The sequence below is a fragment of the Ammodytes marinus genome (genome assembly GCF_949987685.1).
Source record: "Ammodytes marinus genome assembly, chromosome: 14".
In the NCBI taxonomy this organism is placed as follows: Eukaryota; Metazoa; Chordata; class Actinopteri; order Uranoscopiformes; family Ammodytidae; genus Ammodytes; species Ammodytes marinus.
Genome location: NC_137218.1, coordinates 18,570,395 through 18,583,588, shown reverse-complemented (window position 1 = coordinate 18,583,588; position 13,194 = coordinate 18,570,395). Strand labels below are relative to the sequence as shown.

At 42.2% G+C, this 13,194-nt stretch overlaps 1 protein-coding gene across 1 annotated transcript; it reads left to right on the top strand.

The window, feature by feature from the left end:
- Nucleotides 1–1,800: 1,800 nt before the first annotated feature.
- On the top strand, nt 1,801–8,305 carry atp1b2b (ATPase Na+/K+ transporting subunit beta 2b; the record flags this gene model as incomplete). Its single annotated transcript, XM_080041462.1, has 8 exons — nt 1,801–1,897; nt 6,308–6,436; nt 6,561–6,668; nt 6,909–7,114; nt 7,415–7,474; nt 7,675–7,701; nt 7,908–8,003; nt 8,138–8,305. 8 exons carry the CDS (start codon nt 1,801–1,803, stop codon nt 8,303–8,305), a joined length of 891 nt encoding a protein of 296 aa, XP_079897588.1.
- Nucleotides 8,306–13,194: the final 4,889 nt, after the last annotated feature.

Below are 13,194 nucleotides of genomic sequence, written 5' to 3'. Positions count from 1 at the left end.
GGGCAAGTGCAATGCATGCAGAGATTCCTCACACTGAAAATGTTCCAATGATACTGACTATTGTGCCCAATTTTAATGTCCAAATACCAAGTAATCACCTTACTACGATTCTTTTTTCACAGACCGATATGGAAGCCCTAGGAATCATTTCCAAGATAGTTTACAGACGCTGTTGGTTTTGTGTGTCTTCTGAAACAGTGGCCATTATATGAGTGCCATACTATATTGATATGGTAAGATACGGTGTACCTTGGAAATCACTGTAGTGCTATATTTGCATTGATATTGTCATTATAAATAAATTTTATATAATGAACTTTACACAACAAACAGAATCGGTGCATGTGTTCATGCCTCGTGTGTGTGTTGTCTTAACAGTGGACAACGTGTTCCATGCTGCACTTTTGCAGCAGCAAGTGCTGCAGCAGCTACCCTCAGCCTCCAAGTGAGGGCGCTATACCTTCACTACCGCTGCTGCAATGGTACCATGCATCACACCACAGTCAGCTGCACATTTAGCAAAAAAAATTGTGTACTGACTCGGAGAAATCCATCACACCTTAATTAACCAGCCTGGGTGGTATAGCCGCTGGACTAGGACTGGTTGACATGTTTTACTTGTATAGCTTTCAATAGGCAGCCAATGCTAAAATGGCACATGGGGGGATTGGGTGAAGCACATATGCAGACAATTTGTCTCACTAGTTGCCATGAGTTTTACACATCAAACTATAACATGCTGAGGGGAGGGTGTATAGTCTAGTCTCTGTAATTGATCTACATTATTCGCATGAGCATATTTGTCTTTAATAACAGAAAGAAAGAAAGAAAGAAAGAAAGAAAGGACACCCACTGACAGGAACCTATGACATCTGACCCATTCCAAACTAGTGAGGCTATATGACACACACACACACACACACACACACACACACACACACACACACACACACACACACACACACACACACACACACACACACACACACACACACAGGCTATTTGAGCATATCCTGTATGATAATTCTATGAATATGGTGCTGATTTCATACATAATCAAACTCCACAATGGGGACACTATGAGTCCTTTAGGAATATCAGAGAGGGATATACTGTAGCTTGTTGTTGGCTGGTTCCTTGGGGACCTCAGAGCCAATGAACGGATGGATGGATGCCCTCATTTGATTTGCTCTGAGGCTTGTCTTTCATGCGTCAGGGCCCTGTAAGGATGGAGTAGTAGATGATTGGCCACCACGCGCGTGCAGGGGGCGGTGTGCGTGTGTTAGGAGGGGGGGGGGGGGTGAGGCGTGCGTGTGTGTGTGTGTGTGTGTGTGTGTGTGTGTGTGTGTGTGTGTGTGTGTGTGTGTGTGTGTGTGTGTGTGTGGGGGGGGGGGGGGGGGTGCATCCGCTCTGCCGAGGGATGGAGGATGGATGTGAGTGAGGGAGGGGTGGGGGTGCTTGCTTGCTTGCTTGCAGAGAGAGAGAGAGAGGCGGAGGGAGTGCTTTACCGCAGTATCACTAGATTTCTGCACCACTCATAAAAACGCTGCGGCATGCACACAAGAGCTGGGGGGGAGGGCAGATTACTAGATCTTTGCCGAGTGTAGGACCTGCTGCCTCTTACCATCACTTTTCTTCTTATTTGCTTCCATCCCCATTCATTACTAGTCCGTCTGAGCAGACCTGTTTAATTGCCTATCGTCTTCCACCAGCCACGGTGGTGCTCTGCTTTCTGGGTAATTGATTCGGTCCCGCAGGTAGGAAGTAAAAAAGGCTTGGGCTCCTACATTTTATGACAAAATGGCAAAGGATAATGAAAAAAGCGGTGGTGGATGGAAGGAGTTTATATGGAACCCGAGGACGAAGGAGTTTATGGGCAGGACGGCGACCAGCTGGGGTAAGTAAAAGCGTCCAGCTATACAGCAATGCAGCAAATGCTCTCCCTTTGGCTACTGTAACAGGTATCTGTCATAGTAACCCAAGCTTTTATCTAAAGGTTTGACACTCATGGTGCTCCATGAGAGCACTACCAGAGGAATGAATGTGTGTTACTAACCATAATATCATGTTTTAGCCTGACATAAGTCGCTTGAGATGATTATGTTCCCTGCTCAGGCAATGAGATGGCTGTCGCTGTCCACTACTGTGTGGTGTTGAAATCCGAATGCGGCACCGCTCCTGTGTAAGCCGGCCCGAAAAAAAGGAATAAATCCTTCTGCCTTGTTTCTTTCATTCTTAATTAATTTATAGCACTGCTTTCTATGCGCAATGCGTTCAGCATATGGGTGGATCCACATGGCATTCGTTATAGATTTGAATTAACTAACTAACTAGATTACTGCAGCATATTGCTGAGACACTGTTGCGAAGTGCACATCGTCAGCTCTTCTGTGGAGGCTTTTATTAGCTTCAACATCACTTCTGCTGCAGAGAGGAGTTCTTCTATAAGGGCTGCTGAAGTAAAGCAGAAAGGGGTTTGTAGCCTATGCCTGCAGCTTAATCTAATGAGCCCTCAATATGATGTCATTCATTTTCAGGCTTTTTTTTTTAAGGAAGATCCAATCCCATCCTCGATCCATGCAACACAGTGGTGTAGCCATTCACTGTCCTTTTTATTTGCCATATGACAAGCCTGCAGCAATTTCAAATATTCATGAATTGATAGGGCACATATGGCTCCGTTTCTAATGACATTGGAGGCCTTTTAATCTGGGTAAAGCCGAGGGCCAAATGCTATTTGTATCACCTCCAACCCGGCCCCTCCCAGTGAGTGTAATTCAGTGAGGGATTTAATCCTAATCTAATGACTTCATTGGCTGATGAGGAAGGTATCAATTCAGGAGGATCTAGCAACAGGAAATCACTTTCAGGAATGTTGGGGATCTTTTTCCCAATAGGGGACCGGAACTCAATGGAACAACACTGAAGTTTATAGAGTTTGTGGTTGAAATACCACTGGAAGGGAGATCTCACATGCAGTGGCATTATGGACATGACGTGACAGCCATGAATGTACATGGTAAAGTTAGTGCAGGGTCATTGACTGTGGCTTCCTTTGCTGGAATCCTCCCGCAGTGTGCGCGACTTAATCCAGCTCAGTGAGTCCCAGGTGCTTCAAGGTCTGGTGGCCCTTCTAAGCTGTGCTCTCTAAGGCTCTCGTTAATTGGGGCTATTTCTGTAGTTCTCTCCACTCCATGTAAGTCTGCTAAACTTGGCAATTCACCTCAGAGCAGTTCCGCATTCTCCAGAGTGACGCAAACAGTGCACATCTTCTTCCACTCTGTGTCTGCAGCACATCCATGTATTTGCCTATACCCATCTATCTCAACATACATAGAGGAAACACCCTGGTCAGGTTGCTAAAAGGCTTTGTAAATGTGTTGTTTGCATGTATAATTGTGCAGCATAATGTACGTTGAGAGTGTTAGATCAAAGGCTTCTTTGAGGATGAAACACAGGGCACTTCCTTGCATGTGTGAAAGAGCTGTAACGATATGGAAATTGCCTTGATGAAGCAGAACAGTCCTAGGCTATTTTGATGTTACAATGCCACCAGCTGACACCAGGCAACCATGGTCAAACAACTACCTCTATTTTGAAATTAGACATTAAGTAAGTTTTCTGTGCACCTCCCTTACATTTAGAAAAGAGCCTCAAAGGGCTAAAAAGAAGACAAATCCATAATGCTGCATCATATTCAAGATGGCGAAGAGTTAAAAGGACCAACGCTTAACAGCTATTTATTCTCTCTACAGAGCATTTTGTTTTTTTGTTTGTTTTTGTTTTGAGGTCCGTTTGATCCCCAATTCACAAAGCCGTCGAGCAGCATGTCCTCCTAATTCATTCTGAAAGGAAAAGAGACACCTCTCCCCTTTTATTAGTTGAAAAAAGAGCAGGATGCTTTAGCCATCCCGCTTTTATTAGCCTTTTGTTCTTTGCTTTCAACTGCTATCAGCAAAACAAAACCAGAGTGAAAGAGAGATGCTGCCCTGTCCATCATCAGCGTGGACAGAGAGGGGGCAGACTGTGAACCTAACACCCTCTTTGCCAGGGGGAAGGCCACCCTGCCTGTACATCTACTCTCCCCTGGGCGGTGTCATGTTTGCGGTTCGCACTACACCCCGTCTGGATGACAGAGAAAACCACCAAACACTTTGTTTTGTCACATCTTCTCTCCTCCGATGCCCATCTCGCACTAGTGCCTCCGGTTTAGTCCGGGGGGCCTTGGGAGAACTGACTCTGTGTACTGTATATTTAATGACTCAGCTTGGGTCTTTTCTACACAACAGACGGTATGCTCTCTGCTGCCACACTCATTCATTTCACCCTGGATTCCTATATGATGGAACGCTTGGGTGAAAATATACACAAACACGCGCACACACGCATGCACTCACACACACACACACACACACACACACACACACACACACACACACACACACACACACACACACACACACACACACACACACACACACACACACACACACACACACACACACACACACACACACACACGCAGATGCAGTGCTGAGCCTGCTGACAGAACCGAAGAGATGCATGCTGGGGGGCCATCCAGCAGAGGCACAGGGTCAGGGACTTATGTTGCTACCCAACACTGGCCTCAGGTGTTGATGCTTCAAATGAGAGATGTGCCTGAAGAAATAGCTATTTATGTTTTCCCGGGTTGACTGGCACGCACTCAAAATACAAATACATAACTGTAACGTTCAAAACAGTGCTGAAACGAGTCAATTGATCTTTTAGTGAATCATGAACAAAATGAAGACACAGCAGCAGTTTTGATTGAGACGAAGTGTAGCCTAGAACACGTTTCTATTTTTTCTGTTTTCTATATTTTGCACATTTATTGTCTCTTTGAATGGACCCAACTGACAATCAGAAGAGGTCACCTCAAGCTCTGGGAAATGATTAATTCTGACCATTAATCTGAGAAATAATGGTAATTTAAAGCCCTGCTTTGATGTAATGTTATCGATTTGGTCTTCTTACACTGTTAATAAAATAGAACTAAAGTCCACGATGGCCTGTAATCTCCTGAACCGGTCAGGTGGCCCAGGTCTCTAGGGGGTCCTTGTTCTCCTGTATCTCCCTCTGTCATCGTCCCTCTCCCCTCTGCAGACAGGGGCCACTACTGTAATGAAATGGATCAGACACACATTAACCATTCGATCCTGGATATATTTACACTATTTCCAGGCTTGTGGACGGACCATGGGTCTGTCTTAGTCAGGTGAATGAACGCAGGGAAGATGAGAAACAAACAAATGGTTAATCAGTGGAGATAATCTAATTTTCGGCCCCATTGATGACTTGTTCTTGTGTGAGTGAGTGAGATAGAGAGAGAGGCAGATGTTACTGAGGGAATAACGGCTTCTAGTTTAATGAGGATTAACCGGCCTCCTGTGAACACATTTCGGTCTGAAAGTGACCACACACTCACAGCCTACCACAGTTAATATGAAATCCCATTATCTATTCATGTCTAGTCAGTTGTTTTTCGCAAAAAATGTGTTTCAGCTCATCACGGTAATGAGGAAATGGACCACACCCAAAGCTGTAGATCTAATTTAGGTTTACGGGTCTGGATACAGCAGTCATTGCAAAAGAAAATTGCATGGTTATATGTTAATGTGATTTTCAACATGTTCACATTGTTTGATCAAATGTGATCATGAGTGAAGCGGTGTTAGTGTTTTTTTAGTGTCTAATAGTTTTATCAATTTATTGTTGTTTTAATCTATTGCCAATTTGTTAATTTTGGAGTTAAAGTGGAAACCTTTCTTCACGTCTTTCTCTAGGCATCTTTCTCTAGGCTGAAGATAGGAATATAGACTTTGTACAATTTCACATTATAGTTAGCGTATAGCAACATTTATAAAATGATATAATTAGCTAACTATTTTAGGGAAAATCAACCAGAACTTCAGTTTAGCTAACTGGCTGCCAACTAGCCACAGAGGCTCAGCCAGATATCACTTTAAAATTTGAACACAGTTACTTGGGAGACAAGTTTATATTTACAATGTTTTCAGTAGGGTATTTGTGCAGTATTTAATGCTATATTACACTTTTGCCTAATGCATTACATTTGTAGGATTGGTCTTTTCAAAGTAAGATGAAGACCTACTTATTTCAAAGATACATGTTTTGAATGCCCAATGGACAGGTCTAAAAATGCCCATTACACTGAATAAAAACGTTATAATAAATTGATCTTGATAATCCCTCTTGATATTGTATACATTTTGATAAACCTTCTCTTCTCTTTCTCTGTCCGCAGGTCTTATTATCCTTTTCTATATAACATTCTACATCTTCCTGGCCGGCATGTTTGCACTCACCATGTATGTCATGCTGCAGACCTTGGACGACCACAAACCCACCTGGCAAGACAGGCTCACCACACCAGGTGCAGTATAGCTATGAGCTAATGGTGCAAAGTAACGGCACCAAACGCATGTGACAGTGTCCAATTTGCTTCGCCACCGGTGCCCTGACCCTCCCTGCTGTCTCTCCTCCTCTGTCACTCACAGGCATGGTGATTAGACCCAAGTCGGCCGAGCACTACGAGATTATCTACGACATTGAGAAAACCGAGAGCTGGGACATGTACGCTCAGGCCCTGGACAGGTTCCTGGGACGTAAGTCATGATGGCTCTATAGGCCTCTCATATACAGTGACTCCAAAAGCTTACCCCTATAATGGATTACGTGGGCGTCCAGAATTTTTGTTTGACCTAATAAGAGATCATTTGTTTACCGTCAGTGGGTGGTGGAGATTGCCTTGGGGTCTTTAAAGGGGTCTTTAGGTCTTTAGTCATAAGCCCTTAGCCACAAAAAAAAACTACAACACCCACCATGCTCTCTGTTCCCATCTGCAGCCTACAACAACTCGGTCCAGGCCCAGAAGAACGACGAGTGTGTCCCAGACCAGTACTTCTTGCAGGAGGACAGCGGTGACGTGAAGAACAACCCCAAGCGCTCCTGTCAGTTCAACCGCACCATTCTGGAAGAGTGCTCTGGAATCCACGACCGTTACTATGGATACCAGGAGGGCAAGCCGTGCATCATCATCAAGCTGAATCGGGTATGAAAAAAGAAGGAAGGAGGAGGGAAAAGGTTGCTAGGAGACACCGAGTGACTGAGAGAGTGAAACAATTCCCAGTGGATTACCCACCAGTATAGAAAAAAAAGGAAACGGAAAAGAGACAGTGTCAGGATTAAAGCCATTGATTTATATTGGGTTATTTATCGTGGATTTTTTTATGGCATATTTAAGGCCTTTTTTTTTTTTTTTAAAGTAATTTTTTAAAATCATCTCTGTGGTGGAGTAGGAGTGATATGGAAATGATGCTGGAGATGTGTTGTCTTTTTCTCCTCCCACCAGGTGATTGGGATGCTGCCAGGGAAGAATGGACAGACTCCGTTTGTCACCTGTGGACCAAAGGTAATCCCCCTTTTGTCTTTTAGCAGTGAAATGGCTTTAACATTTGCAATGACTTGGATGTGCCTCACTGTCATGCCTGTGCTCATATTGTTGCAACATTATCCCATCTGTACTGCATGCCTGTCTGTCATTCACACCGCTTCTCTGTGTTGCCGCTCTTTTTCCCCCCATTGTGTTCCATTAAATTCATCCGCTCACAGAGATACAGAATTGGCAAAAATGAATGGGTAAGATTGGGGTAGAATCTGTTCTAGACAATTGAACATACATATATCAGTCGGTTAGATGGTACTTTGACTAGCTTTAGTGTAGTATGTGCGTCGTCAAGATGATGTGTTTTGCATATGTACATGTGAAAGAAAAAAGAAATTGCTTAATAATGCTCATCTCGTCCTCTCCTGCATTTCTAAATGAATTTGTTTCACCCCCGCAGAAAGAAGACGTTGACAAAATTGGAGAGGTGCAGTACTTCCCTCCAAATGGCACTTTCAACCTAATGTACTACCCTTACTATGGCAAGAAAGCTCAGGTAAGATTGTGTCCTAAATCAAACATTATTTATCAAACATCGCAGCCAGTCACCAGATATTATTCAAGATTTTACAGACGGAACACACTTGCACTTTTTGTTGAGAAGATGTCCTCGCATGTGCTTTTTTGCAGGTGAACTACTCCCAGCCTTTGGTTGCCGTCAAGTTCCTTAACATCACTGCCAATCAAGATGTCAACATTGAGTGCAAGATCAACGCCAACAACATTCCCATCGGAAGTGAAAGGGACAAGTGGGCTGGAAAAGTGTCTTTCAGGCTGAGGATCAACATCCCTCACTAGGTTGACCCTTCTCCTCTCTCCTGAAAACTACTTTGTTCATCCTCTGCAACATTGCACATACACAGAAACCAATCTCAGTATTCACACCCTTTGTAGGATATGTTTACAACCCCTTTCAACTTTTGGGGGTAAAAAGTCGTTTGTCTAGTCGCGTGGTGAGGTGAGGCGGGGAATTTAAAAAAAAGGGTGGTAATCCTGTCATTATTTCTGTCTGTGGGCTTTGGGGACACAAATTATTTTCTGTAAATTAGTTTGAGGTGACGTCTATTTATACTGCATGACAAACTAGGGGGGATGTAAAGGATGTGAACATGTGTTCCTAGAGTTTGCAAAGGACCAGCAACATTACCACTGTTGATTGCTGCTCCCCCTCCTGCTGCCTCCTTATAGAGTGTCCATCTATATATCATTATACACAAACTACAATACAAAATGTGTATATCTACAGTATTTATACGTTATCATAACCCTATATCAGTGCATCTATTTTGTTGCACTTGAAAAAAGAATAATCCGACACACTCGAGTACAGTATATCTTGATGGATGGATGCAGATATGACGCCATTTTGCATGTGTGTATTGTCTTTAGTGTGCTATGAGGGCAGGAGTCCCCCCCTACTCAACCCAACCTAACCCCACCGCCCCATGTCTCACCCCTCTGCTCTGTGTGAAATGAAGGTTATGTTAAACCGCTGACCACCAGGAGGGACCACACTGTAATCTCACGCACAGCAAGTGTGTGCTTTTTGATAACATCATCCAGTAAGATAGACATTTCCAAAAAACAGCAGAGGTCAAAACCTTTAAGAATGTGTGTGTGCGTGTGTGTGTGTGTGTGTGTGTGTGTGTGTGTGTGTCCTTTCATACTGTAGGTCGGGAAGTTGCATGAAGTGTGCAATATTCATTACATGGCATACATTATGAATGCGCGAGTCTGTTTCAGATGAAAAGACTTTCTATTAAAACGATAATCACTTTGGATCGTTTGATGTTCCGACTGGTTGTTTGACCTGAGAGCAGCTGGTCATATTAGCACCACTGGCACCATATTAAAAACAGTAGGAGACAGTGACATCAGTCATCTGTCATACGTCTAACAGTATGGTTAGTTAGTGGCTCAACAGACCAAACAAGCTTCTGAATATCAAATGAAAACAGAAAATATCATCCTACCGCTATACAACGTTAAACCCCCTGTCACCGTCTGTCACACTATCATTTGATTCCCCAAGCCATTTTCTCGTGTCTCAATTTTCAATTAATTTGAACATTAATATTTAAGAGGATTTTCTTTGTTTTTGCGTGTATTGCATCTATTTCCTTGTTATCAGAAATAGATGCCATCGTCACATTTTGTATTGATTTGCACTGAAAGTGTGCTTTCTATTTATTTGATTTTTTTGTGAAGGATTTATGTTCAGTTTTGGAAGGAGAGGGAGGTAGAACGTTTGTGTGTTTTGTTCCCTTTGTTTCATTCATACTCATTATCATCCTGTAAAATATTCATCCAGGGATTTAAAAAAATGTATAGTTTACAAATTCTTTGAAAGACTAGAGTCTTGAATATGTGAGTTGTTAGTGCATCAGAGTTTTGTTTGTATAGGTCTGTTGGAAATGAACAAAACTAGGGATCCGTCACCACATAGAAAAGGGACAATTTTTCATTTCCGTTGTTTTTCTTCTTCTGTTGAAGTATTCTCCACTGTTGTGTGAATCGGTCTGAAAGCAGAGCCATCACTAGAACTAGACAAACCAGTTCAGTCAACCAAACATCTTGAACAATACATAGGTTAGGTCGGGTGCTCGATATGTTTACTCAAAGTGCATTCAGTGCGCAGTTCCGGCACACAGCATTGTAAGAGACGTTGTGACATTGTGGAGCCACACCTTTGAATCTCAGGCACACAGCTACAGAATTGTACCAATTATGCGACTGTGATCCTGCCATGCCATCTCAGCAAAATGTCGAACACGAGCATCTGTTCATTCACATTATGGCCTGACTTGACTCCACAATTTAATTTCTCTCTGTTATTAACAATGAAGAATGATGTCCTCCAACAGTCATCCTAGGCTCTTATTTTATTTTGTTTATGTATATTTATGTTTTGCTTTTTGAGACAGTCCACTGACCAGTTCACATGCTTTTCCCTTCTGTCATTCTTGCGACGGTTACTTAATTTCGCTGTAATCTCTTAATCTGGTCGGCTAATCCAGAGCAGGCATGCTGAACTTCTTTACCCCACTCTGTCACTCCTCCTCCCACGTCCTCCTTGTGTTAAACGCCTGATTCGACGTCCTCAGAATGGATAAAGCAAGGTTCATTCCTTTCTCGCTTTAAAAAAATTAATGATTTGCCCCTCAATCAGTATTAAATGACTCAAAGCCCCTTTAAAGCACAACACATCAGTTGCAATGTGTTGTAAACTAATTAGACATTCTTGTTTTACTCATGTGTGCACGTGAAGATTAGCTCTTCAACCAAAGATCTCCATGACAGTTTCAATTTGATTTATTTTCGCCGCACTGACAAGATTAACTGTAGGATCCAGGTAGATGCCTAACACCCGGCCCACTATTATACCACAATCATACGCACAAAAGGAACATGTTTCACTACAACATGACAGTGCCTCCTGGTGGACAGACAGTGTTGGTCCCCAGTGTCACAGAATGTTTTTTTTTCCTTTGATCTCCATCTATTTATTTACTTCTTTGGATCATTTGGAGATGTCCTCAAAAAGCAATATATTTATTTTGGGCAGTATGATGTATTTGCTGAGAAGGCTGTAACAAGATCAGTGCAAACAACTAATTAAGGAATAAAAAGAAAAGAACATATAGATATAGCGTTCAGGCAATTTTTGCCAGTGTGCATTATCGTGATGGAAATAGTATTAAAAGTAGTGTTTTGTTTATAAAAGAGTATTTTTATTGCTATTTTGTTGTAAAGAGGAGAGAATGTATAAGCCTGGATTGTATCACGTCCTGCGAGCTACCTGCTAGGTTTTCGTCATTTCATTCACAAATGGTAAAATATTCACACCTTGATTGGAGAAGTTTTCTTTTTTTATGTAGGAATGTATTTTTGTCATCGTTTGAGTGCTTTCTACTTTCTTATATGGAGATCGTAAAGCCTGCAGAGCAAGATCATTGAACACTGGGGTCTACTGTATCAGAATTAGGTCATTATGATTACATTATTAGTGTGGGGAATCCACCAGATTGAGCTGTGGTTTCTGAGTACTTTCAAGGGAAAACCCCTTGGGAAACCTAATCTATTTCGGTCTCGAATAATATTTTAAACAAAACCTCATAATCACTCCAACTAACCCCATTCGTCTTAATTTGTCTTATTGCCTAAGACTGTGGTGCAAGGATAGTTACAACATTTGTTGAGATACTCTCACCCAAAAGGATGATAATTCTTTCCTGGATCTTTATTTTTTTGCTCTCTCTGTATGTATATTTTTGCTCATGTTTACTGCAAACCAAGATAGAGAAATAAATAAATGTCATTTAAGGGAACTCGGAGTCCATCTTCATTTTTGCCTCTCTTTCCTTTAGATGGAGAGATAGAGTTAAGTGCTTGGTCAGACTTTAGTGTTTGGTGCTATCACAGGATGACGTAAAGGAATGTATTATTGGTGGGCAGACGCTAAAATTAAGACACTCCTTGATGCTCATATGAACTTTCAACCGAGATTTATAATTAATCATAAAGTAATAAAATATTGTTCAGTTTTAACAGGGGACAGAATATAATGAGCCAGCTATAGTTTCAAAAGTGGCGCCAGGTGGATATAATCTGATGTAATCTCTTTCACTGTAATCCTCATAGCCTACAGCACCGGTGGTCACCAGTTTAACCTGTGGAATATATCCAAGAGATGCAGCAGATTTATATTCTTAGGTGTTAAGGTGGCTTAGTGCTTAATTTGTAACATTTTACCAAGACGGAGTAAATACGTAGTGGAAAAAAACTTACAACATATCATCCTCTTACACACATGGCAAGTCAAAGGTCACAGATAAAAGTATTGGATGGAGTGTAGTACAACACATAGCGGCTCAAAATCTTCAAATTTGATCGATAGAAATATGGTGCATCCTCTTATTAGGGCTGGAGTAGTTTTCCCTTGGGAGTTGCTGTTAACACAATCTGTCACTAACGGCTTGACAAGATTATACAGCCAAAGTGTCCTTCCGCTCGCTGACCTTCAACCGGCTCCTGTCGTCTCTTGTTCGCTCCGCGGCTTCTGGCTCTGTCCCTACTAGTTAGCCTGCCTCGCCCTTCTCCACTGTCTCCTCCACAGAAAGAGAGAGCACGCAGGAAAAGGAGAAAGCCAGGATTACGCAGCATTAGAGGTATTTGTGGCTTTAAAATAGTCTAATCAAGAGTAGCGTCTCGGTGTCTCATCCTCTAACCTATCTTTTACACGCATACATTCAATATTTTAATCCTCCTGATTACTCTACAACCTCTGAAATATCCTTCAAATCAGGCTTTTTCCCCCCACTCAATATTTAACCCATAAAAAATAATATTATTCTACAGATGGGAAGATATTATGAGAGGAAAATGCCTTTGCATTTGTTTAAAAAAAAAAAGCAGTTCATGATGCCGCAAGGCCATTTTCAAAAACGTTGTCCAGGTAAGAGCGGGACACAGAGCAACAGATTATATCCACACTGGTAGTGGGAAAGTGAAGATTAGCCTGCAACAGAGCACTGGAACCTCTGCTGGATGGTGGATAACATTACACAACGGTTAAGTGAAAGCTCATACTACTTGCTGTAGTTTGGTCTGGCTTCGCGAGACAAGTGAAAGCATTACCGGACCCGAGTACTTTGAAAAACAGACATGGATTTTCTCTTCTTTTTTAC